Source organism: Typopeltis vanoorti, chromosome 3 (genome assembly GCF_054136105.1).
Source record: "Typopeltis vanoorti isolate ZY-2024b chromosome 3, IOZ_Tvanoo_1.0, whole genome shotgun sequence".
Taxonomy (NCBI): domain Eukaryota; kingdom Metazoa; phylum Arthropoda; class Arachnida; order Uropygi; family Thelyphonidae; genus Typopeltis; species Typopeltis vanoorti.
Window position 1 is genome coordinate 100,941,195 of NC_143551.1, and position 26,348 is coordinate 100,967,542.

Below are 26,348 nucleotides of genomic sequence, written 5' to 3' on the forward strand. Positions count from 1 at the left end.
CTCTCGAGGTTAATTAGGTCTTCATCATCTAGCTCCTTATCATGTGACTGAAGCAGGTCCTGAACATCACCTTTTTCAATTTCTATTAGTCCTAGATCGAAGCCAAGCTCAGTTATGTTGATAACATGGGTTACTTCATTGATAACATGGGTTACTTCATTTTCAAATCCTTTAAAATTATTTGCACAATGAGGAATAATCTTTTGCCATGCCGCTCTCAGGTTGCTAGACGTTACTTCACTCCATGCTTCCTTGACATTCTCAATGCAATTTTTGATATTGAATGCCTTCCAGAATTCTGTCAAAGTCATATCTTCATCTCCTGTAGTCTTTTCTATTGCTTGTGAAAAAGTTCTTCGTAGGTAATATGCCTTAAAGGATGCGATTACACCTAATACCACTTCCATCATCCAGCCAATGGATCAATGGCTGGATGATGGAAGTGGTATTAGGTTGTAAATAAATAACTTTTACATTTTCGCACAAATCATTCAGTGCTGTTGGATGACTAGGTGCATTATCTAATATCGACAAGATTTTAAAATCAAGATTTAATGACTTGTAGTACCTTTCAGCTTCAGGACAAAAACAGTTTTTAAACCAATCCTCAAAAATAGTTTTTGTCATCCAAGCTTTTCTATTGGATCTCCAATGAACATGGAGAACATTATTATCTAAACTTCTAAGCAGGCGAGGATTTTGTGAACAATAAATAAAGAGAGGCTTCATCTTGTAATCTCCATTGCCACATAGTAAAAGTGTTACACGCTCCTTCAAAACCTTGTAGCCAGGCTGTAATTTTTCATTTTTTGCTAAAAATGTTTTAGTGGGCATTTTTTTCCATAATAAGCCTGTTTCGTCAACATTAAATATCTGATCATCGGTATAATTTGCTGGTGAATTGCAACGATCTGCTGCAATTCACCAGGAAAACTAGCTGCTGCTTTTTCATCGGCACTTGCAATTTCACCTTGTGACGAACACTATGAATGCTCGATTGTTTTTTGAACTGATCAAACCACCCTGAACTTGCAGAGAAAGTTTCTTCCACTACTGATGCGAATCATGTTCGCTTTCTAATTGTTTTCTTTTTAAAGTATCAAACAAATTCAATGCTTTTATTTTTATAGTCATTTGACTAAGAGGAATTCTCTTTTGGTTACAATCTTCTATCCACACTGACAATAGCGTTTCCATTTCAATCATAAGATGGCTTCTGTTTCTCGTAGTTTGGGACACAGATGATGTCGATGCACTTTGTCCTAGTTGCTTCTAGTTTGCAGCGTGGTCTAAAATATGGCAAACAGTTGATTCATTTAGACCATACTCTCTTGCAATTTTGGCTTTGGTTATGCCTGCTTCATACTTATTCATCACATGCAACTCATCTCCTAAGCTGATCACTCTATGTTTCTTCTTGATAGCTGTAGACTTGAAATCATCCTTGTTTCTTTTAGCATTCATTGTAGGTAAATAACAAGAGAAATAAATATCCACATGTACTTCAGGCAAGGGCAGATAGTTACTGGTAAGTGAGACGGCGCCGTCGGATAAAAACGAAGCGCTACAAGAGAGCGATATCTGGAGAGCGGTGACTTGAACTGGTTGCATATGTAGTGGGCTAAATCTCGCAGCCGCGATAATTCGAATTTGGAGCGCAATAATTGGAATTTTGGTATCAAATTATAAACCACAATAAATCGAGGTATTACTGTACACACACACACACACACACACACACACACACACACACACACACACACTAGTGACCAAAATTGTGGAAACCTTTTGGAAAAAGTGAATTTTTGAGGTTTGATGGCTCATAACACCACTTTTTTTGGTGTAATACCATAAAATTATATATCAATGGAAAGATAATTTAATCAAGAATGTAATGCAATAACTTTTATGAAGGATTTTTTATTAGAACAGCAGTTATAAAGTAGAAAAGTGAAACACATAGAAAAAATGGGATATACAAAAATTCTCACAATGCGAGTTAATACTTAGCTGGGTAACCTTTAGCGTTAATTATGGCCTTACAATGCCTTCCCATGGAGTGAACCAAGTTTTTTTTTAGTTCTGCAGCTGTTGGTGGGTTGGTGGGTTGCTTCTGACTAACAAGTTTCTTTAGTCGGCTCCATAGATTTTCGATTGGGTTAAGGTCTGGAGGAGATATAGATGTAATTAATTTTTTAACTTGGGGATACTAATTACATCTATATCTCCTCCAGAGATTCTTATTAAAAATAAATAAGAATCTCTATAATATCTATAATACAGTGCCTTATTAAAAATAAGGCTCTGTGTATGTGTGTGTATATATATATATATATATATATCATCATCATCATCAAATTCCTGCCATGTACCCTCAAGGGGTGTACAGGATATGACAGTACTACATGAAAAAATTACATCATTACTAACTTCCTATCTACAATTTTCCTCCAAATCAGTCTGTTACTTGTCAAGACTCCAACATTATCAGATCGTATATTTCTATCGTCTAAGGCACTTAGACGATATCTTAGTGGATTTCTGAATGTAATTAATTTTCTCTTATCTGAGATTAGGTATATGGAGTTTTTGGTGAGACAGTCAATGAGCAGATTTATGTCATGGGTTTGGACTATGCTTGCATTATTATGGATGGATATTATAGCTGTATCATCTGCATATTGGAAGATCTTGCCTTTGAGAGGTAGATGGTTAATATCGTGCATATAAAAGTTGAATAGAGCTGGAGAGAGAGAACAGCTCCCTGTGGCACGCCACAGGTTACTGGTAGCACTCTACTGCAGTTTCACCCAATATATGTGATATGTTTTCTATTTTGAAGGTAGTTTATAAACCACCTGTGTAGAGGCCCATCTATTCCAACATGTCTTAGCTTTTCTAATAAGGTTTGATGTGTGAATGTGACAAATGCTTTAGTCAAATCGATAAAGACTACCATGACAATTTTGTTTTTATCTAAGATGGTATTAATTACATCTATAAAGTCTTCCAAGAGAGAGATGTTCCCTTATTTTTCTGAAAACCGTATTGTGCTTTGGAGATAATATAAAATTTCTCTGTATATGTTGCAAGTTTCCTTAGTATGATAAACCTCCATAATTTGAATGATAATTGGTAGTGTAGCTATGTCTGTAATTATTAAATTTCTTTTTCCATGTTCGTAAATGGGTGTGATTAAGGCAGTCTTTAATATACTTAGTATTTGTCCAGTTTAAATATTTTATTTATTAAATTTAGTAGGATACAGCCTAGGCTAGTTGTGTGTTGTTTGATATCCTTAGATCTTATATAATCAATTCCTGGACCTTTGTTTAGTTTGATTTGATGTATTACAGAGAGAAGTTCTTTAAAGGAATGTGGAGAAGAGACCAGGGCTTCTGACCTAATGTCCAATACTCAACTTCTTGTGGTGCACCTTGTTAGGTATCTACCTGGATACTGAATGAATGAGGATGGGCTGGCAATTTGGGATTTAGCCGACCAAATTGTATTCTTATTGACTTAAACCAAAATAAAAAATAACGGTACACCATGACAGAATGCCATACCGGCTGGGGAGTCACCTGGTTAAACAATGGCCCTGTTGTTTATGGCAGGGAACCAGAGCAAACAGCGAAAAGTCAGCTACTGGAACAAATCTGAAAACACACCCCAACTTAACATCAGAGTTAAAGATCGGAACTACCAACATAAGAAGCCTGAATGGCAAAGAAATAGAGCTAGCTGAGGAATTAAATAAGTACCAGATAGACATAATAGGAGTGACCAAAAAACAAAAAAGTCAAAAACTGGTGAGATCTTTCTGAGCAATGAATACAAAATGTTATATTTAGACAATGGCAATCAAGGAAAAGAAGGAGTAGCCATAGTATTCAACACAAAATACGAGGCTAATCTTCTTGAATGGCAGGCAATCTCAAGTAGAGTGATGTGGGCAGATATCAGAATGGGGAATTGGACAATGAGACTTATTTGTGCCTATGGTCCCACAGAAGTTTCTACTAAGGTAGAAGTGGAGGAATTTTTTGAGGCTTTAGATAAAGCAACTGACACAATGAAAAGGAAAAGTTGGTCCTTGTTTGGGATCTAAAGATCTAAATAGCAGAGTAGGAAATGAGTGTCAGATATACAAAAATATTTTGGAGAAACTTGGAGAAAAGAGCAAAGCTAATAATAATGGCCAATACCTGTTGGTTTTCTGCTCAGGACATGGACTGGTTATTACTAACACCATATCCCAACATAAAAATGTGCATATATTCACATGGAGAGAAGAGGCAGGGAATAAGAAAATCTTATTGACTGTGTTATTGTTGATAGTGACGTTTTCTCCCTGGTGCAGGACATCAGAATGTACAGAGGATTTGAAATTGGAAGTAATCACTATTTAGACTTGAGCAGGATAACATTGAATTTCGTATTGAAAAGAATAACATGTAAGAAAGTTTTAAAGCGAATAACAGTTAAGCAGCTCTCAGATGTGAACTGTAGACTAAAATACACAAAGATTATTGAAGAAAAAATGAAAGTGTTTGAGAACAGGAACCAAACCTTGGAGATTCAGTGGCAATCCTTGAAGAAAGCATTGATTGATTCAGCAAGAGAGGCATGTGGTGAGGTTTTCTACAAGGATAGAAAAATCAGAACTCCATAGTGAACACAGGAAGTTAAAGAGGCAGTGAAGTGCAAAGGCAGTGAGGCAGTGAAGTAAAGGAAGAAAGCATATCAAAAGTTCCTAGCAAATAAGTCAGCTTGTGCTCTTAGAGAATACAGAGACAAATGTAAGGAAGCAAAACACTGTGTAAAACTAGCTAAACAAAAGTCATGGGAAGACTTTGGTAAGAACATAGAAAATAAATGTCAAGCGGGTGGCAAGATATTTTCTGGAGGTTGCTGAAGAAGCTCAGAAATAGAGGAAAGAGTGTGTTGTAATAGGAATAAGAGATGATAAAGGTGACATGAAAACTGGATATAAAGATATCCTTGAAGTAGGAAATAATTACTTTGAAAAATTGTTAAATGAAGCAATCAGTGATAGCACTGTGATAAAAAAACAATCAACAGGAATACATATGCATACTTGAAGTAGAAAAAGTCATCAAAGGTTTGAAATGTGGAAAGGAGTACGAATAGATGATATCAGACCAGAAATGCTGCAGGTATAAAAGTCTTACAGTGGCTACACTGCATTATTCAGAAGGCCTGAACAGAGGGACGAATTCCCGATGATTGGAATAGAGCTCTAATATTACCCATATATAAAAAGAGAAATAAAACTAAATGTGAGAATTAAAGAGGTATTTCCCTACTGAGTGTTCCTGGTAAGATTTATGCCAGTATACTTGAGAAAAAGTTGAGAAAAATTTTGAAAGAAAGAAAAGCTTGGTGAAGAACAAGCTGGAGTCATGCCAAACAGAGGCTGTCAGGATCAGATCTTCACTTTAGGACAAATAGTTGAAAAATCATGGGAATATAACAAAGATCTGTATTTAAGTTTTGTAGATCTGGAAAAGGCATGTCAAGAGAGAGAAGCTATTCAATATGCTACAGTTATACGGTATCAATGGGGCATTATATATCAAGCAATACTTTATTTGAGTTGTAAGTCAGCAGTTAGAATTGAAAGACGTACAGGAAGACAGTTTAATGTTAAATCTGGTGTCAGACAAGGATGTACATTATTCCCTATGTAATTCATTATCTATATGGATCACATTATGAAGGAAAGTGGTATTAAACGTATTATCAAAATTGGAGATGTTGATGTCAGCTCTTTGCTTTATACAGATGATATTATACTTCTCAATAAAGCCATTACAAGTCTGCAAGATTCTCTGACTAAATTGAATAACAGTTGTTATTCTATTTATATATGGTATGAAGGTCAGCAATAAAAAGACTAAGATAATGAAAATAGGCAGAAGCATTGAAAATGTCAACTGCGTTGTGAATGGAAAACCTGTGGAACAAGTAAAACATTTCAGCTACTTAGGCACGATTTTTAGTGAAGATGGTAAATTGAATATGGAAATAGACAACAGAATCAACAAAGCTGGTATGGTAGGAAGTCAACTGAATAAATTCATATGGAATAAGAGAGAAATTAGTTGGTAAACTAAATTAGCTGTATACAAACAGTGTTCAAACCAGTTTTAACTTATAGATCTGAGAGCTGGGTCAGAAGTAAAACACTTGACCAAAGACTAGAGACTGCAGATATGAGATTTCTGAGAAAGATTAGGGGCATGAACAGATGGCATCAATGGCAATATCATATTAAAAACGAGGATATTAGGAAAGAACTTGACATTGTCGGCATCCAGGAATGCATAAGCAGAGCTAATCTCAGGTGGTATGGTCACCTAAACAGAATGGGTGAGGAAAGATTAGCAAAACAAGTGTTGTCTGCCAGGTTGGCAGGAAAACGACCCAGAGGAAGACCAAGATATAGATGGATTGATACGGTACAAAGTACCTTAGACGATAGAAATATAAGATCTGATAATGATGGATTTTTGACAAGTAAGAGACTGATTTGGAGGAAAATTGTAGATAGGAAGTTAGTAATGATGTAAATTTTTCATGTAGTACTATCATATCCTGTACACCCCTTCAGGGTACATGTTAGGAATTTGATGATGATGACAAGGACCAACTTTTCCTTTTTCATTGTGTCAGTAGCTTTCTCTAGAGTCTCAAAAAATTCTTCCATTTCTATCTTAGTAGAAACTGCTGTGGGACCATAGGCACAAATAAGTCTCATTGTCCAGTTTCCCATTCTGTTATTTGCCCATATCACTCTACTTGTGAATACTATGGCTACTCCTTCTTTTCCTTGTGTTATATCAATGTTGTCTGCGCCATTGTTATATCGATGTTTCTATATGATTTAGTCAGCTGCACCATTGTTATATCGATGTTTCTACTATATGATTCATTCTATAAGATTTATACTTAATTAGTTGTTTACTTAAATCTATTCTTTCTTACCTAAAACCTTATACAACCAAATCCTACTGGCTGCTCTATTGTTAAATATTTATCTTTTGTGATTTATACTCTTTATTCAATTACTTTAATCTTATTCTTATATCTATTCCTCTTCGGATACTGGCGAATTTATATTTTGCTGAGCCAGCCAATATCCTATAGTAGAAAAGATCCTTATTCAGGGAGACAATACTAGATTCTTTGCTTTCTTACACAATATCTTATTTAAACTGCCATATAGATTCAGATTATTGCAGTCGTGACCTAAATCTAGTATTATATTCACTCTCTAAATCCTTCCCGCCAAAATAGGTTCTATTTTTATAAGTGGTAATTTGGAATCGTAATCAGGCATGACTCAGGTTCAGGTAAATATGACATGTTTATTGGAATATCTAAAACACAATACAAAATTCATACACTCTATTAATGAATACTAAATAAAACTCGAATTAAGAGGTAACACTTTCTAAATTAATTAAATCTTATACAGCATGCTAAACACAGTAACTGCATATTGGGATAGATAGCAAATGATATGAAGTTAAGCTAAATACCTTTCAGTAGTATTACTCGCAAGAGAAAACTAGCAAACATTCTAATGTCACTGAGATGCTAAATTCTACTATTCTTATTGCATTAAATTAATCCTATCACATACAAAATTTACAAAAAAGATCTCTTCCAAACAATTCTTCTTACTCTCATAACTTTCTAATTTTAGACTGTCCACAGAGTTCCTTAGAATATAGTTCTTAATTTCATATTCGTAAACAATCTTCTCTCTTCTAATGAACTTTCACACAAAATAGAGTAATTGCATCTTACCGAGCTTTTTCCACGTCGTTCTGCACCACGTGTATGTCTGGATACTTCTCATCTATTGGCTGTCCATATGGCAATGTAGGAGTTATACTATCTTCATTCCTTCTGCCGAAAATGGACTCAAAATCTTTGCGTTTCAGGAACAACTCGATGGGACTTTTCAGCAACAGTTTGATTCTGCTAGGACTGGAAATTTTTTACCTTCAGTTTTGCATAGAATTCTACTTCATTTTAAGAACGCTCGCAGTCCGACATCTTATCACAGACTTCACCCCTCCCCCCCCATTACGTGAAACTGCCCGCTAACTTCTGAACCACCAAAACAGGTGAACGTTATGACCCGAGAGAGAGAGAGAGTGTTCCGATACAGGCTCAACTTCTTATATTCTTCTATAGAGCGCCCTCTTTTCTCAGTCTCCTTTTTTGCACACGGCCCTTATCTTTTCACCCCTTTGGGTTCATCCTTCGCTTTTTCGAAGCTGTTATACTTGGATTCACAGAATACATGGCAACGCAAAAGTAAGCTACAGCCGCTAGCATTACGCTGTACACGTGAAGCTTTATGCCTTCCAGGAATTATTACTTAGCAACTTTTTAGATGAATCACAATAAATTTTACATAGCTTAAGTGAGGCTTAAATTTAAATCAGATTATCTCTCCTTTTAGACATACTTAAAAATAAAATCTTAATATAATCACATCAGCTTAAATATAAGGCACTTGAAATAAAGAATACAAATTTTACATAAAGTGAAGAAGTTTCACTTTTAATTACAGCTGATGTGCAGGTATTTCTCTTTGTCAGCAAGTTTTATATGTTAGATTCCAAATGAATGATTTCTTTCTAAGATTCCTTCATTTAGGATCTAACACTTGATTGTCATTGCCTGAATATAACATTTTGTATTTATGGCTCAGAAAGATCTCACCAGTTTTCGTCTTTTTTGTTTCAGTCACCCCCTATTATGTCGATCTGATACTTATCTAATTCCTCGGCTAGCTCCATTTCTTTGCCATTCAGGCTTCTTATGTTGATAGTACTGATCTTTAACTCTGATGATATTGAGTTGGGGTGTTATGGGTTTGTTCCAGCCGGCATGAAATTTTGTAATGTTGTACCATCATTTTTTATTTTGGTTTAAGCCAATAAGAATACAATTTGGTCGGCTAAATCCCAAATTGCCAGCCCATCCTTGTTCGTTCAGCATCCAGATAGATACCCAACAGGGTGCACCACGAGAAGGTGAGGAGTGGACATTAGGTCAGTAGCACTGGTCGGTTCTCTGCATTCCTTTAAAGGCTATGTGGAGGTCTCCTCTCAGTTATACAGCTTTGACCCTTAAGCACCTCTCTTTTCAGTATTCTTCTTTTTGGTATTTTGAAAAGAAGAGTGTGTAAGAAAGTTTCAAAATGAAATCAAAGTTGAGCAGCTTTCATATGTGAACTGTATACATAAACAATATTCAAGAAAATATGAGAAAAGTTTTGTTCTTGTTTCTTTTGAAACAAGAACAAAACCTTGGAGATTCACTGGTGAATTCTGAAGAAAACATTGATTCAACCAGAGAGGCAAAGTGAGGTTGTCTGCAAGGCTAGAAAAATAAGAAGTCCATGTTAGACTCAAAAAGTTGAGCAGTCAAGGAAAAGAAGAAAGCATAGATTGAAAGTTCCTGGCAAGAAAGTCGACATGTATTCTTGGTGAATACAGAGAAAAATGCAAGAAATCGAAGCACTGTGTAAAATTGCTAAACAAAAATCATGGGAAAACTTTGGTAACAACATGGGAAATAAATATTAGAAATTTTATCCTGCTCAAAACTAAAGGAGAGACATGATATCAGTGATCACTTCCAATTTTAAATCCTCTGTATTACTCTTGTGTTCTGAACCAGTAGGAAAACATCACTAGCAAAACAATAAGATAATCAAATGAGACTTTGTTATTTTCTTGCATCTTCTCACACGTGAATTTGTGCACTTTCTATACTACTGGACAACTGGTATATCCGCTATCTGTCCAATAATATAGAAAATGTCAGTTCTGACTCAGTAGTAAAAATGAATAAAAAATACAATGTACAACTCTTTGTCTAAATTATTAAAAAGAATAGAAGCAAATCTTGCCAGAAATGAAAGAGATTTCATTTCACGTGTTTTATGGAACTCATTTTCAAAGAACAAAGGTGTCACATATATTTCCCTCAATTTACAATCATTCACTTTCTCCTTTTAATCAACACAATAATAAATTAAATCTTTGTAGCGGGATGGTGTTCATAAATATTTCTGCTATGCATTGCTAACATCACTCAATAATTAATGAAAATAATGATTTGTACAGAACAGAGTACCTTTGGATCAGATCTGGACTCATGACCAATGCATATCTGCTAGCTGTCCAGAGGCAGCGACCATGAAGAAATGGAGAAACTAAGAAGACACAAGGGTTATTACAGTTTGTTATGAAAACTTAATAAGCTATAAAACAAAAACATACATACACATAATTAAAAAAAAAAAAAATAGAATTTCAATGAATATTTATGATTAAAATTCAAGCAGGTGCTGCTTGTGCATACCATACCACATCATTCCACATCGGATAATTAACAGTTGCTGTGGAAACAGCTAGCATACTATCATGAAGCACTAAAATTAACTAATTTTTTTATATACAATCTGCTGTCTGCAGGATAGGGAAAGAGCGCAAAATTATAATATAAAAGTTGCACTAGCTTTTCATGATAAGGGAATGTGTGTGTCAGAGGAAGGGGGAAACTAATGTAGATGTAATACAAAGCAAACTATTTCTAAAGCCAGTAGTCATTTTCTGGGAGGGGGGGAGGATGTATAGTGCAAATCAAACTAAAGTTTTACTTCATGGGCAAGAGTGATAAATATGATGTTTAAACAAAGAAAGGAAAGCCCGGGCATACTCTGGGAGAGACCACCTAAGCTAAATTTTATGAATTTCTAAATTAATTTTTTTAAACATTTAAAAAAAAAAAAAAAAAATCTATGTTTGTGTGTATGCAAGTAAAGGGCTGAAATACAGAATGTTATCAAAGAATCTAAGAAAAGTACAAACAGAAAGCATGAAGCAAAGATTATGTTCCGTAGATAATGAAATAATGGAAATAACGGAAATATTCAGTAACATACTTGCATATATTTGTTGAATGCACATATTGCTTGAATATGTATTGAAATAAAATACATGACTCACTTTATTAAGGGTGGCTTGGGGTCAAAGCTGGATAACTGTGTAGTGACCACAACATAGCCTTTTAAGGAATGTAGAAAACTGACTAGGGCTTCTGAATTAATATCCAGCCTTACCATTTTGTGGTGTGATTTGATAGGAATCTACCAGATACTGAATAAATGAAGATGGGCTAGCAATCTGCAGATTTAGCTGACCTAATTGTATTCTTATTGCCTTAAACATAATGCATAATGATAGTATAACAAGACAATTTGATGTTGGCCAGGGCATTGATTAAACAAGGCTCCCATTGTTGTCATAATGGAACCAGAGCGAACAGCAAAAAGTCAGCTACTGGAGCATATCCCAACTTAACATTAGCAGAGTTCACTAACTGGTACCATCAACATAAGAAGCATCAATGGAAAAGAATGTAACCAGCAGAAGGACTGGATAAGTATCAGATTAACATAACTGGTGTTACTGAAATAGAGAACATGTGAGATTTTTCTGAGAAACGAATACAAGATGCTATATTCAGGCAATAACAATCAGGGGAAAAAAAGGAGTAGCTTTAGTATTTAACACCAAATATGAGGATAGTCTTCTTGAATTTCTTGATTAATGAGGACATAACTTTTATACAGCCTAGGTAGATTTATACAGCCATACTTGTTAAGTATGGCTGTATAAATCTACCAAAGATTTGGTAGACAGTCATCCTAAGACCAAATTAATATTTTTTTTTTTTTTTTTCAAACTTTGGACTTCTATTTTTCAAAAGTTTCAAGGACTACTATTTGGACTAGTATATTTTTTTCAAAACTTTGGACTACTTTTTTTTTTAATAACTTAGATGGTGCCGTATTAGGACTTTAGTCTTGTGTTGCACGCTGCAATTACTTTTACTAGCCCCATTGTTACACCGAATTGTGGTTGTCTCGCATTTGTTACAAACCTTGTTTGTGTGCTCTGAAGATGTTGATTATAATACCAGCGAAATATCAGCTTTTAAGTTAACACGTTTGCTGCCAACTACGTGTATACTCGTAGTTGGTAAGCCAGCCACAAGCCAGCTATGAGTATACTCATATGATGTTACCACCGGTAACGAGATTACTGTACTGACCTTGAAGAGGTGAAAATGCTTGGCTTGTGGAGCTAGCATCAAAACTGTGTATTCTCATAGATGGCATATGCTCTGCACAAGCCAACTATGAGTATACTCGTATGATGCTTACTGCCGGCAACGAGATTACCGTACTGACCTTGAAGAAGTGAAATTGCCTGGCATACGGGAACAGACTATGAAGTAGTGTGGCAGCGAACGTGCTAATAAATAGTTATTTTCTTATCAATCTGTGTTCGCATCAATACCATTTAAATCCAATTGAACATGTGTGATGAACACATAAACCTATCCACGTGTTTAAATACTTGTTCTATAGATTCTCCATTCATAATGCAGTTGATATTTTCAATGCTTCTGCCTATTTTCATGGTCTTTGTCTTGTTATTGCTGACCTTCACAACACATCTATTACAACAGTTATTCAATTTAGTCAGGGAATCCTGCAGACTTGTAACAGATTTATTTAGAAGCATAACATCATCAGTTTGAAGTAAAGAGCTGATATTAGCATCTCAAATTTTGATATCATTTAATACCTTTCCTTCATAATGTGATCCATATGGATAAAGAATACCAGAGGGGATAATGTACATCCTTTCATGTACTTCCTTCAATTCTAACTGCTGTCTTACAACTCAAATAAATAAAGACAAAGTATTGCTTGATATAATACCCACTGACACCATACTGCTGTAGCATTTTGAACTTCTCTCTTGGCACCTTGTCATATGCCTTTTCCAGATCTACAAAACTTAAATACAAATCTTTGTTATATTCCCATGATTTCTCAACTATTTGTCGTAAAGTGAAAATCTGATCCCGACAGCCTCAATTTGACCTGAATCCAGCTTGTTCTTCATCAAGCTTCCCTTCCACAATCCTTCTCAACCATTTCTCAAGTATACCTCCATAATTCTTACCAGGAACACACCGTAGAGAAATATCTCTGTATACATTGTTTTATTTCCCTTTTTATATATGGGTACTATGAGAGCTCTACTCCAATCATCTGGAATTTGTCCCTCTGTCCAGGCCTTCTGAACTATGCAGTGTAGCCACTGTAAGCCTTTTATACCTCTGTAGTTGAGAATTTAAGGTTGAATATCTACCTTTCTGCATTTCAGGCTTTTGATGGCTTTTCTACTTCAAGTATGGATATGTATTCTTGATTGCATGCCTGGTCAGTGTCTTTTATCACTGTGTTATCAGTGATTGTTTCATTTACCAATTTTTCAAAGTAATTACTTTATGCTTCAAGGATATCTTCAAAGATTATAGAAGATAAATACCACAAAGGTCGTAAAATGTTCTAGAGGCCATTAAAAAGGCTTAGAAATGGAAAGAGAGTACTGTAAATAAAATCGAAGATGATAAAAGTGACATGATCACGTAAGATATTCTAGATGTCTGAAGTAATTATACTTTGAAAGACTTAAATGAAACAAGTAGTAAACAGGATACTGAAGGAAAATGTTCAAGAGATGCAATCAGAAGTAATTATTAATACTTCAAGTAGAAAAAGCCATCAGAAACTTAAAATGTAAAAAGGTAGCTGGAGTAAATGAAATTGGTTATATGCAAACCTACAGTGCAATTTGCACCATGGGTGGGCTAAGGATTTTTTTTAATTTATTTTTATCGATTTTATATAGCTTCTATTTTTTTTTAATTTATATTTTACATGGTCCAGAAATTCTGCTCTTGAGAACAAATATGAAACTTTTTTCAAGCCATTTCAGGCTTCCTATAAACAAGACAGTGGTCTCACACTGAGTGATAAAATTCATTTCCCACCTAAAAATGCTCAAATATAGAGATATAAAAGTTGTATAGGGCTACACTGAATAATTCAATAGGTCTGATTGTAATGCCAAATTCCAGAAGACTGGAACAGAGTTCTCATAGTACCCCTAAAAAGGAAAATAAAACTAACGTGAGAATTATTGAGCAGTCTTCCTAATGAATGTTGCAGGAAAGATTTATGAGCTTACTTAACAAGAAGTTAAGAAAAATTGTAGAAGGAAAACAAGCTAAGATTAGGTCAAATTGAGGTTGCCAGTATCAGCTCTTCACTAGAAGATACTACTATTAAGAAATCATGGTCATATAACAACAATCTGTAGACCTGGGAAAATGCATATGACAAACTGCCAAGAGAAATACTATGAAAATACAATTTTCTGGTGCAAATGCAATAAATGGTCTATATCGGAGTTATATTTAGAAGCTACAATTGAAGGAGACACAGCAAAACAGTTTGATGTAAAATTAGGTATTACACAAGGATATACAACATCTCCACTCTTATTCATTATCTATATGAATAACATTATGAACAGAAGTGGAATTAAACTATATCAAAAACTGTAATGCTAAATAAATTCAATGCCATTTTAAATAAAGAATTGAAAAACTGTTATAATAAATTTGACATGAAAATGTAACTATACTAAAAAAAAAGAATATGAAAATAGTATGAAACACTGAAAACATCTGCTGCAATGGATATGAAAAATCTGAACAAATAACAATATTCACCTATTTAGGCACAATTTTAGTGAAAATGCCAAATTAAATATGGAAAAAGAAAACAAATAAACAAAGTTGGTATGGTTGGGAGTTAAAAGAATACATTTATATGAGAGAAGGGAGAAATGAGTCAAAGCACTAACATAGTTGGATACAACAGTTTTCAAACTAATTTTAACTTATAGTTCTTGGAGCTGAGTTAGAAATAAAACAGCTGATCAAAATGTGAACAGACGACATGAATGGCAGAATCACATTAAAAATGAAGATATTAATGACAGAACTTGACACTGTGAGCATTCACGAATGTGTCAGTATAGGTAATCGACAGTGGTCACAAAAGGGGTGTCTGATACCAGTATGACAAGAAACCTACCCAGAGGAGGACCAATATCTAGGAGGTTCTTGGTCAACCTAACCTCTGAAGACAGAAATGAGATTTGACAATGTTGGAGTCCAGATAAATGCACATTTTCTTCAAAATTTGTATGTTAGGTCAGAAATTTATTGTGTAGTACTGTCATATTATCCTGTGCACCCCTTGAAGAGCACCATTTTTATCCAAAATGTAATAAAATAAGTAAAAAATTTTATCCAGAATTAATTACAATAATATGTAGCAAATTGGAATAAAGAAGACTGATTTATATAACATTGTCACTCACATGAGGTTGAAACTATAACACAAGTGCTGTGTGTGGCCAAACAGGGCAAGAGAAAAGAGAAACTATTAACTTGAAAAGCTTTGGGGGAGGAGGAGTATTCAATGGGAAAAACTGTATGAGGAAGGTTCTCAAGAACAGATACAAATGGAATGAAATAAGACAAAGATAAAACGTTGGTTTGCTAATTTGAGAGACTGAACTGTGTATGGATGATAACAAGCTATGGTCATCATCCATACACATTTTCATACATGATTAGAAGAAAGTGGATGAATGGTAGTGGCCAGTTCAACAGAGCAATACCAATGGAAAATAGGCAAAATTCAAAAACAAAATGCTTTCTAATAGATGGAGGGAGTATACAAGGTTTCTCAAATGAAGGGCACTGTCATTATCAAATCTGCAAATATTATTTGAAGTTAGAGAAGGAAGGTCACTGATGTATAGGAGAAAGAGTGTGTGTGTGTGTGTGAAATAACTAGTGCAACCACGAGTTCCCTCAAATCTTTCAATGAGGTTCATAAGATTAGCAAGAAGATTTGCTGTAGAACAACAATAGTGAAATCCATATTGGTGATCAATAATTAACTGATGGTTTCCAGGTAGTGAAGGAAGTTAATGACTTTCTCCTTTGCTTTCAAGAATACTTGGGGTGAGGGCAATAACAGTTTGATGGCAATGTTTTATCTCCCTTTTCTTTAGGGAAAGGCATGCTTCTATACCATTAGTTATATGCCACATGAGTATGACAGCTTGAATAGGCAATAAAGGATGGTTGTTAATTCTGAAGTGTGAGTTTTTAGTTCAACCAGAAGGATGCCATCTGGATCAGGAGACATATCAAGATTACCTTGGATTGTTTTGATATTCTTCCCATCTGGTGATTTATCAGAGTAGGCATGCTGTAAATAGTTTGATATAGAGGCATCCATAAGTGAAGTAGTAGTTTCACTAGACAATGAAATTCATCCCATAGCAGGATTCGAACCTGCAGCCTGACAATTGGAAAATGGATAATGTTAATCATTCAGCCAACCTGGATGGCATCAGGAGGCAAACTTATTGTGTTCAGCCCTTACAAAGTCTACGTTGAATTTATTGATGATATTCTTACACTTCCTTTGTGCAGTATGGTAAGCGGAGTGAGAAGCTAGAGCTTTTGACTGAAGCCATTGAATACATGCTGATTTTTATCATGGACTGCAGAGAACCAAGACATGCATTGTAGTGGGAAATGAAAGTCCCCATCTCGCAGGGATTATTTTCATTATTTGGTTTGAATAGATGTTTGGATTGGGAGAGTGGAAACAGTAATTAGACCATCCAAAAGAGAGAGAGATGTAAAAATCCTGAAGTTCATCCCAAATGGGAACAGTGTAGTGTTTCAGATTATGTGTGGACAAGGTGGACTAGAAGGAAATTAGTCTGTTAAAAAAAAAAAAAAGGATTAAAGTTGGAGTCAAAGTACAAAGAGAAGCAAAGCAGTATATTTGAAGGGAGAGCTGGTTAAGAAAAGGTCCAGAGGGTTGGAAAAATCATGATTATCTGTTAACAATTCACTTTAGATCATGAACGAGAGCAAATGACTTGGTTTCCCTTCCAGCTAAATGTGGAGTAAGAGGAGAAAAACTGAGTTACGAACATTAAAATCTACTAAGAAGACAGGTTTGATATCTTATGCAATTAGGATGCATGAAGTCAACTTTCAGGGATAATCAAAGAGATCATTATGGCTGTCTGAATCAAGAAAGCATTACTGGCAGCAAATGAAAGGTATAAAGTGAGGAAAAGAAATCTTGAGCCAGAGCAGATTACATAGTGGGAACTCCCCAAGTTTAATAACCTTTTGATATGGATTTCTGATTTTCCAAAAGCACAAATCCCACACTTAAGGCTTACCAAATCACAAATGGCCACCTGTGGTCATATGTGATTTGGTAAGAAATAGCAGATTGGGCTTTGATGCCTGTTAGTGGTGGGCACATCATTAATGTTTGTATCAATGTCCTGGTTGTTTATGAAAAGGATGAAGAAGTGCTTTTTACTGTATGAAATGGTGATATTTAGGATTTATTTATATACCCCAAAAAAGCCTAAATCTTATATATTTTTGCAATATTGAATTAGAGCTGGAAACTTCTAGAGCAAGAAAATGCAGACAGGTGAAGATTTGCAGGGGACTCCTACAAACAAGAAGTTCGCAGCCCAAGTGTCTCAACAATGCCACACTTGGATCGTTAAAGCCAACTCGTACCCTCAATGACCTTTCATGTGGTACGTGTATAACACTTGTTACACTGTTCGAAATGGTATTTAAAGCTAAGTTAATAGTAACTTTGGTTCCCTTAATAGTATTCAGGTCCGTAGGATACAAAACTGTTTGACAGCTCAGAAGAAATAGTATTATAATGCGAGTGGAAAGCTCATGTGTTGGTAGTACGTTAGTTTATTTTAATGCTATTGATTAACATAGAACAATAAGAAAATAGCTGATATTTTGCTCATAATATATCCAGCATCTTCAGAGCACAAGAACAGTTTGTCACAGAACACAAAACAACAATTTGGAATAAGGAATAGTGGAACTAGTTTAAAAAAAATTAATGGACAACACAAGGAACTAAAGTCCTAATTAGCATCATCTGTGTTGGAAAAAAGAGAGAAAACAAGTATTAATTAAATCTTAAAATGACTGAATCCCAGATTTTTGATAAATTATACAGCCATACTTGAGGTTTGGAGTATGTTTTAAAGCTGCTGTTTGATTGTTCTAAAAATAATCTCTCTGACCTAGGACTTCTGTCTAGCATTTTTTTCTTCCATTTGATCCTGTACGGAGGAGTAAACAAGGCATGGTCTGCTGGTGTCAACAGTTCTTCCTGCCTGTCCATAGTAAGCCAGGTCACAAGAACAGCACTTCATACTCTGCTGGGTGTGATAAAGAAGAGAGCTTGTCCTTTGGTGAACAGAAGAGTTGCCAATTTGACATGTTTTAAATATGGCACATAGCTGATATTTATTAAGCACTCTAGATATCTTTTCAGACATGCCTTGAATGTATGGGATGGTACTGGTTTTGTGTGATAGGCAATGGAGGGGATTTGTGGGGAGCAGTTAGTATTTTTTCTATCCTATGGGGATTATAGTCATTGGCTAAGAAAGTGTAACACAAGTGAGTTCAGTTGTAAGAGCATTGTCACTGGAACAGATAGCTCTAGCTCTGTAAATTAGTGTTCTTAGGATACCATACTGTTGAGTTGGATGATGTGATTGTGCAAATATCTCCATGTATGTGTGAGTTTTCTATAACAGAAAAAGATAAAGAAAACCATCAGGAAGCCATGAGATTAGTGTATATCTAGGAAGGATAAACAGTCATTAGCTTCCTGTTCCATCATGAAGTGGATTTTAGGATGTTGGCTATTTAAATATACTAAAAATGTATCCAATGTGTCTGGACCATGTGGCCAAATAGCAAGCACATCATCAACATAGAATAGCCAAGCCACTAGTTTGAGAGTGGCCATATTCAAAACTAGGTTTTCAAAGTATTCTATGTCAAAATTGGATAGAGTGGGAGCCCACTGCTGTCCCATCTAGTTGTTTATATAATTCAAATATATCTCAGGGGAAATGTGACTTCAGCAAATCAAAGGTTTCAATTAACGGTGCATTGGTAAATACTGAAATAATACCCAAACTTTCTGAACTTTTTAAGATATGGTTTTCTAATATACTTTTTAGGTGAACAGAATTTTTGACAAAGAAGGAAGAATTATTTGTGATAGGGGACTAGAAGAGCTGTTGACACCTGCCATGGTGAACATAAAAAATACATTCGGCACTATCGTTATGACAATATAAATCAGAGAGATGTTCTTGGAATCAACAGCAGCTTTAAAACACTCCAAACCTCAACAAGTATGGCTGTATAAATTTACCAAAAATCTGTGAGACATTCATTTTGAGATCTGATTAATACCAGTGTTGCCAATTTAGCTCTTTTGGAACTAGAGCTAGCTCGTTTTTTTCTTCCCTAGCTCCAAAAATTTTAATCTAGCACCTAGCTCCAAATCTAGCTCCTTCAGAACTAGTTTCAGCTCTTTTTAGTTGTTTTTATAACTTACTGTTAAAGAAATTGTTTTGAAAGTTTTCCAGATGTTCGCATTTGCTAAGGAATTCTATTGTACGTTTGGTGCGAGCATCGTACACGTTTCAAACACATGATGACATCATTCAGTCACGTGGCCCAACAGTCTGCCATTTTGTCACCTTAAAGTTGATAGCACCACTACAAGTTAGTCTTTGCACAGTGTTCTGATTGGTAGTTACGATAGCGAGTGGGAAATTTTCAAAGACTGATCGTAATTCGTTGCAGTAAAGAGTTGTATACCCTTCTTCAAAAATGAGCAAAGAGAAAAATAACGCTTACAAGCAAAAATTTAGACGGGAGCGGTTGCAAATGGGAATGTTTAGTAAATGGTTGTGTGAAGTTCCTGGTGATGATACAAAAGGCCACTGTAAGTTTTGCAGATGTGATATAGCTGCTTGTAAAGCACAGTGAAACTAGGAAACATCTTGCTGCAGTTCCATATAATAAAGCTGTTCCTATTACAAATATGCTTGTGAAAAAGTCTGATGAGACCGTGAACTTTGAAGGTAGGTTAGCATTATTTCTTTGTTGTCACTCATCATTCGACAGTTGCAATCATTTAGTAGATCTTTGCAAAAATATCATCCCAGCAGTCAAATTATGCCAAAGGTAAAAATGCACCAAACTAAGTGCTCTGCAATTGTAAAGAACATTCTAAGTGAGCATTTTGATGAAGATCTAATTGCAGACATTGGAGATGAAAAATTTCAGCTTGCTAATAGACTAATCGAATGACATCACAGTGAATAAGATTTTAGGAATGGCCATCATTTATTATAGAAAGGAATTCATCAAAATTATGCATACATTTCTGAGTATTGTAGTTCTAGAAAGGTGTGATGCTAGTGGTATTGTGGCTGCACTGAAAAAAGCTCTTGACCAAGAAACTGAACATTAAAAATGTCATTGCAATTGGTACAGACAATGTCAGTGTTATGGTTGGTGTCAATAATGGCATTTATGAACAACTGAAGGCATATTCCCTCCTTAACATATAAGTGGTTTTCACCTTCTTATTCAAGACAAGCAGCATACAAAGAGCTGTATTAAACTATCAACGAAAATTATGCTCCTCTGAAAATTGTAAGCAATTGTGCAACAAGGTGGCTCTCCATTGAACCTGCAGTAGACAGAATTCTCAGTCAGTGGTTGGAATTAAAAACTCACTTCGAAGTCATGAGTGTGACTGAGAAATGTTACAAAGCTCAAATTTTGTGGGAGATGTACAAAGATGAAAGGAATCTGTTGTACCTTTTATTTTTGCATCCTGTTCTAGTTCAAGTTCAGCAAGTTAACAAAATTTTCGAATCTAACAGTGCAGATAAGATGAGATTATTTGAAGACCTATCTCGTTTGATTCACTCTATTGCTAATATGTTAGTGCTACCATCATCCACAGTCGACCCTCTAGAGTCAGAGATTGATGACTATTTGGATCCCAATCCAAATCTTGGTTACAGATTTTTCAAAAAAAAATTTCAGAGTTGATGATACAAAAGAAAATAACGCAAAATGATGAGTGAAATCTTAGAAGTAGAGCAAGACAGTTTCTTCTTGGTCTCTTCAAACAGCTTAAGCAAAGGTTGCCTGAAAACTTGAATATTTTAAGAATGATGTCTTCTTTTTCTGTTGACAATACCCTAAAACATATAAAAGAACCTGTTACTCCCATCTTAGAAATAATGCTGAAAACAGAAAATGATGTTGATGCTTAATACCAGTACAATACTATCCATTTAAATAAATGGACAAATATAAAAAACACTGAGCTATTCTGGACAAGGACGAGAATATAAAGATGCATCTGGAATAAATCCAATTAAAGAAATTGCTCAGTGTGCAATAAATTTATTAATACTACCAAATTCTAATGCAGAAATTGAATGAATTTTTAGTTCCATGAATGTAGGTAAAACTAAATTAAGAAACAAGATGGAATTGCCAATGCTGACAGCTATTTTGTTAGTGAAGTATGGCATCGGACACAAGTGCTGTACAGACTATCATTTACCAGCATCTACACTAAGTAATATTGGAACGATGGCCACATATAATAAAGCTGAAAATCTAAGTGAAAACATGGGTGAATTAAGCACAGAAAACATGAAAGATGTATTTAGCCACTTATATGCAAGTATCACTTCAACTTGAATAAAGTAAGTAACTTTAAAAGTTACTTTAACTTTTAAAATTTTAGCTTCAAATTGTTATTTTTAACTCCTTTTTAGCTTTTTTTTTTTTTAAGATTTAGCTGTTTTCAGTAATTTTCATTTAGCAACACTAATTAATACTAATTTTCTCTCTTTTTCCAACATAGATAGTGCCCAATCAGGACTTTAGTTCCTTGTGTTATCTGTTACAATTTTCTTTAAACTAGTCCCACTGTTATACCAAATTGTTTTGTGTACTGTGACAAACTATTCTTGTGCTCTGAGGATGTGGGATATAATAACAGATAATCAGCTAATATGTATAATTTATTTTCTTATAATTTTGTGTTGTAATCAATACCAACAAGTACTGCAATACATTACTCAGTAAAAAAAAATAAATGCTTCTTGCCACTGAATATGACTTTTCAAAAGAGATATGGACAAAAAGGAAATATCTGTTTGAAAGAGATATCTGAAAACTGTTTAAAGTACTCTAAGAACAAGCAGATTACATTCAATTCTGAGTCTGATAAATCAGGTTTTGGTCAAATCAATTCTACCAGAGAGGGGTTCACTGAAGAAAGACAAAAGTGTTTTATTAAAACTGTTTATTGCAAAGATTATAGAAAAAAGCTGTTAATCTCTTAGTAAGAGCTTTGCTTTCTATTAATGTTATTGTTAATATGGAAAAAAAAAAAATGTTGGGACATTATAATTTGTTTCAAGTCATTTCAGTTTAACTAATGATATAAAGTCTCTCCTGCATGTAACAACCAATATTCTTATGAGTGCTTATTATTTTTTAATTATTATTCTCTTTGTATTTTCTCTTTAATGATTTAGACAAAAATACTGTAAACTGGGAATAGTTAAGAAACATGAGTTAAAATTTGACAACCATTAAAAATTAGATTTTTGGATATGTGAATTTTTAATCTTTCCTTATTTTACTATTATAAGTTCTCAACTTTTCATATTATGATTCATATAAAAATAATAGTAATAATAATAAATTATAAAGGTGTGTCTCCTAGATGAAATCTAGGACACACACCTTTATAATTAATAAGTGTATCCTGAGTTATTACAGAGGCTCTGAAGAGTATAGAAAGGATTCTAGTCCACAATCTGTTGACCAAAAAGTAGAAATGCAAAACCATTGGCAACTCAAGCCATTATCAATGTTTACTAAAAAGAAATGTTATTTAAATAATTATAACATCAATCCCAATATTCAACCCAAAATTGTATATCAACCCCAAAAATGATAGATCAAAAAACCTATAACACACTGGGGGCCATGTGTGGAAAACAATTTGATGTAAAGAAGGAATTTGTTACTGTGTTTCTTGAATAAGCTGTGTTTGGAATAGCCTTCTTCATACCACTGGAAAAATCATATTGGGGAAGGCAGTTCCAAAGAAGAGGCAGCTAGAATGAAAGAGGATGATTAGTTCAATAAGTTGAAGTATGAACAGTATATGGATGCTGACCAGCAGTTGATCACATTCTTGCATTCAAAGGAAAGTGCAGGAATGGTAATGCCAGTTCAATGGAGAAGCATCTATACTTGAAAAAAACAGAGCCTATGAGAAAGTTACTGGAAGGAGTTTGTGAAGGGGGAGGGAGAGATAATGTAGAAAGCAGATTAAAAAAAATCATTTAAGAAAAGATCTTTTAACTGAAAATAAAATACTAAAATTGATGCTATGCTCAAAAATGAAACTTTTTCTCACACCAAGAGCTATCCATAAAATGGAGTATCTGTGTGTACAAGACAAGTTTTTGGTATCAGCTTAGTTATGTTACTAGAGCGATATAAAATGAAAATAAAAGCATTGTAACTAAACAGTAGTGTGACCATATTAGTCAAACCATGGGAGCCATGTGTGGACAAGCAATTTGAAGTAAAGAAGGAATTTGTTACTGTGTTTCTTGAATAAGCTGTGTTTGGAATAGCTTTCTTCATACCACTGTAAAAATGGTATGGGGGAAGAGCCTGTCATCACTTAATTAAAAAAAAGTAGTCTGGTCATCAAGGGGTGTACAGGATATGATAGTACTACATGAAAAATTTACATCATTACTAACTACCTATCTACAATTTTCCTCCAAATCAATCTATTACCTGGCAAGACTCCAACATTATCAGATCTTATATTTCTATCTTTTAAGGTACTTTTAACCATATTAATCCACCTATACCTTGGTCTTTCTCTGGGTATTTTTCCTGCCAACCAGACAGAGAACACTTGTTTTGCTAATCTTTCCTCTCCCATTCTATTTAAGGGAACACCTGAGATGAGCTCTGCTAACACATTCCTGGATGCTAACAATGGTCAAGTTTTTTCCTAATATCCTCATTTCTAATATATTGCCATTGATGCCATCTGTTCCAACTCTTAATCTTTCTCAGGACTGTCATATTTGCAGTCTCTAGTCATATAAATTTATTGAGTTGACTTCCTACCATACTAACTTTGTTGATTCTGTTATCTATTTCCATATTTAATTTATCATCTTCATTAAACATCGTGCCTAAGTAGTTCAAATGTTCACTTGTTCTATATGTTCTACATTCACAATGCAGTTGATATTTTCAGTACTTCTACCAGTGGCGGCTCGTACATAAGCACTGCGACACTGCAGCACCCCAAAGGAAAAAAAATGAAAAAATTAAATTTTGTTTGTGTTTATAATAACAATGCTTGCAACATTATATAAATGCAATACAACACGTTAAAGGTTACAGCTTATGTTTTGACATTGATTGAATAGTTAATAATTGGAATTGTTCGATTAACGCTTTAGATTCCGACACAAATGCACTGCAATCTAACGGAGTGTTGGAATTATCACATTCGACCAATTGCAGCTAATCTCGCCGATATTCGTTTGCGCTTCTCATTGCACGTTACAAGTGATTCCGACACTGCTCATTTGGGCAGTATATCGTATGCTTGCGAGCGTTATTTCTGTGAGATATGAAATTTTTATAATTGGTGCGTGTTCGTGGTGAGGGTGAACTATTTTTTTTGTTAAAATAACATATTATTTATTTATTATGGATACAAGGCTGAATTATGACAAGTGTGACTGTTGAAAATATGAAAATAATTATATTTTTTCAATTATCGTTACACGAAACAAATGCAATGCAATATAACGCCGTGTCAGAATTATGGCCAATTGCAGCTAATCTCGCCGATATTCATTTGTGCTTGTGATTGCATGTTACAAGTGATTCCAACACTGCTCGTTTGGATAGTGTATCGTATGCTTGAGCACGTTATTTCTGTGAGATATGAAACTTTTATTATTGGTGTTTGTTCGTGGTGAGGGTGAAATATTTTTAATAAAGCAATTTTTTAATATGTAAATTTACAGTATTTATTAATAAATTGGTTACTGATTAGGAAAAAAAGAATTTATTTTATTTTATTTTTTATATGCAGCACTCCCACTTAAACATTTCGCTGGCTGCCACTAGTTTCTACCTATTTTCATTGTCTTTGTCTTGTTATTGCTGACCTTCATACCATATCTATTACAACCAGTGGCGTATTTAGGTATAGGCCAGGGCCTAGAGCGGCAAATTTTGAGGGACGGAAATTTCCAGGCTCTCATTTTTGTAATTCTATTTATATTACGAATTTACGATATAAATAGGTTATGCATGTAAATCGACATGTTCATTAAATATGGGGGGGGGACTTTCTGCGGGCCTAGGGGCAGGAAATACCTAAATACGCCACTGATTACAACAGTTATTCAATTTAGTCAGGGAATCTTGCAGATGTAGCAGATTTATTCAGAAGTGTAACATCATCCGCATAAAGCAAAGAGCTGACATTAACATCTCCAATCTTGATATCAGGCTCAATATCACTCTCCTTCATAATGCAATCCACATAGATAATGAATAACAGATGGGATAATGTACATCCTTGTATGACACCGATTTAACATTAAACCATCTTCTTGTACTTCCTTGAATTCTAACTGCTGACTTACAACTCAAATAAAGACAAAGTATTGCTTGATATAATGCCCCACTGACACCATACAACTGTGGAATTTTGAATAACTTCTCTCTTGGCACCTTGTCATATGCCTTTTCCAGATCTACAAAACTTAATAAAGATCTTTGTTATATTCCCATGATTTTTCAACTATTTCTACATATTTCTGTACAAAAAGAATGATGCTGCTTGTCGTTAGATGACATAACTTAAAAGGCATTGTATAGTTTCAAGAGATATTGGTTATGAGTGAAGAAATAAAAAAAAATTAAAACCTTGTCCAGTTAATATTTGCAGTTTAAAATCTCAACAACTGTTACTACCCACTAATTACATAACTGTATTCCTTCATGAAATGGATGACTACCATACCACCTAAAAAAGGAGATACTGAAATAAAATAAGAAACAGTTTATCATTTATTTTTTGAAGGTGCTAAGTCAATATAATAAGAAATGAATACCTGCAGAAAATCAAAAGAAAAGGCTCCAGAAGGCATTGAATCCTAAGCTTTAGATCATGGGTCTTAGTCTTTAATATTCTTAGGATTCAGAGACCTTTCTTCTTTTTTTTTTTTTAAATATTTGAATGCTTAACATTCTGAATTTAAGAATAATTTCAGTGAAAAGCAGTATGATGTGAAAAACACCTA

At 34.5% G+C, this 26,348-nt stretch overlaps 1 protein-coding gene across 1 annotated transcript in view; it reads right to left on the reverse strand.

Annotated features, from left to right (window-relative positions):
- The window catches only part of Ipo9 (Importin 9), a 493,522-nt gene that overhangs the window by 227,744 nt on the left and 239,430 nt on the right, over positions 1 to 26,348 (reverse strand). Inside the window, exon 13 of the mRNA XM_090390464.1 lies at positions 10,189 to 10,267. Coding sequence (XP_090246590.1) covers positions 10,189 to 10,267 — 79 coding nt within the window. The remainder of the gene's footprint in view (positions 1 to 10,188; positions 10,268 to 26,348) is intronic.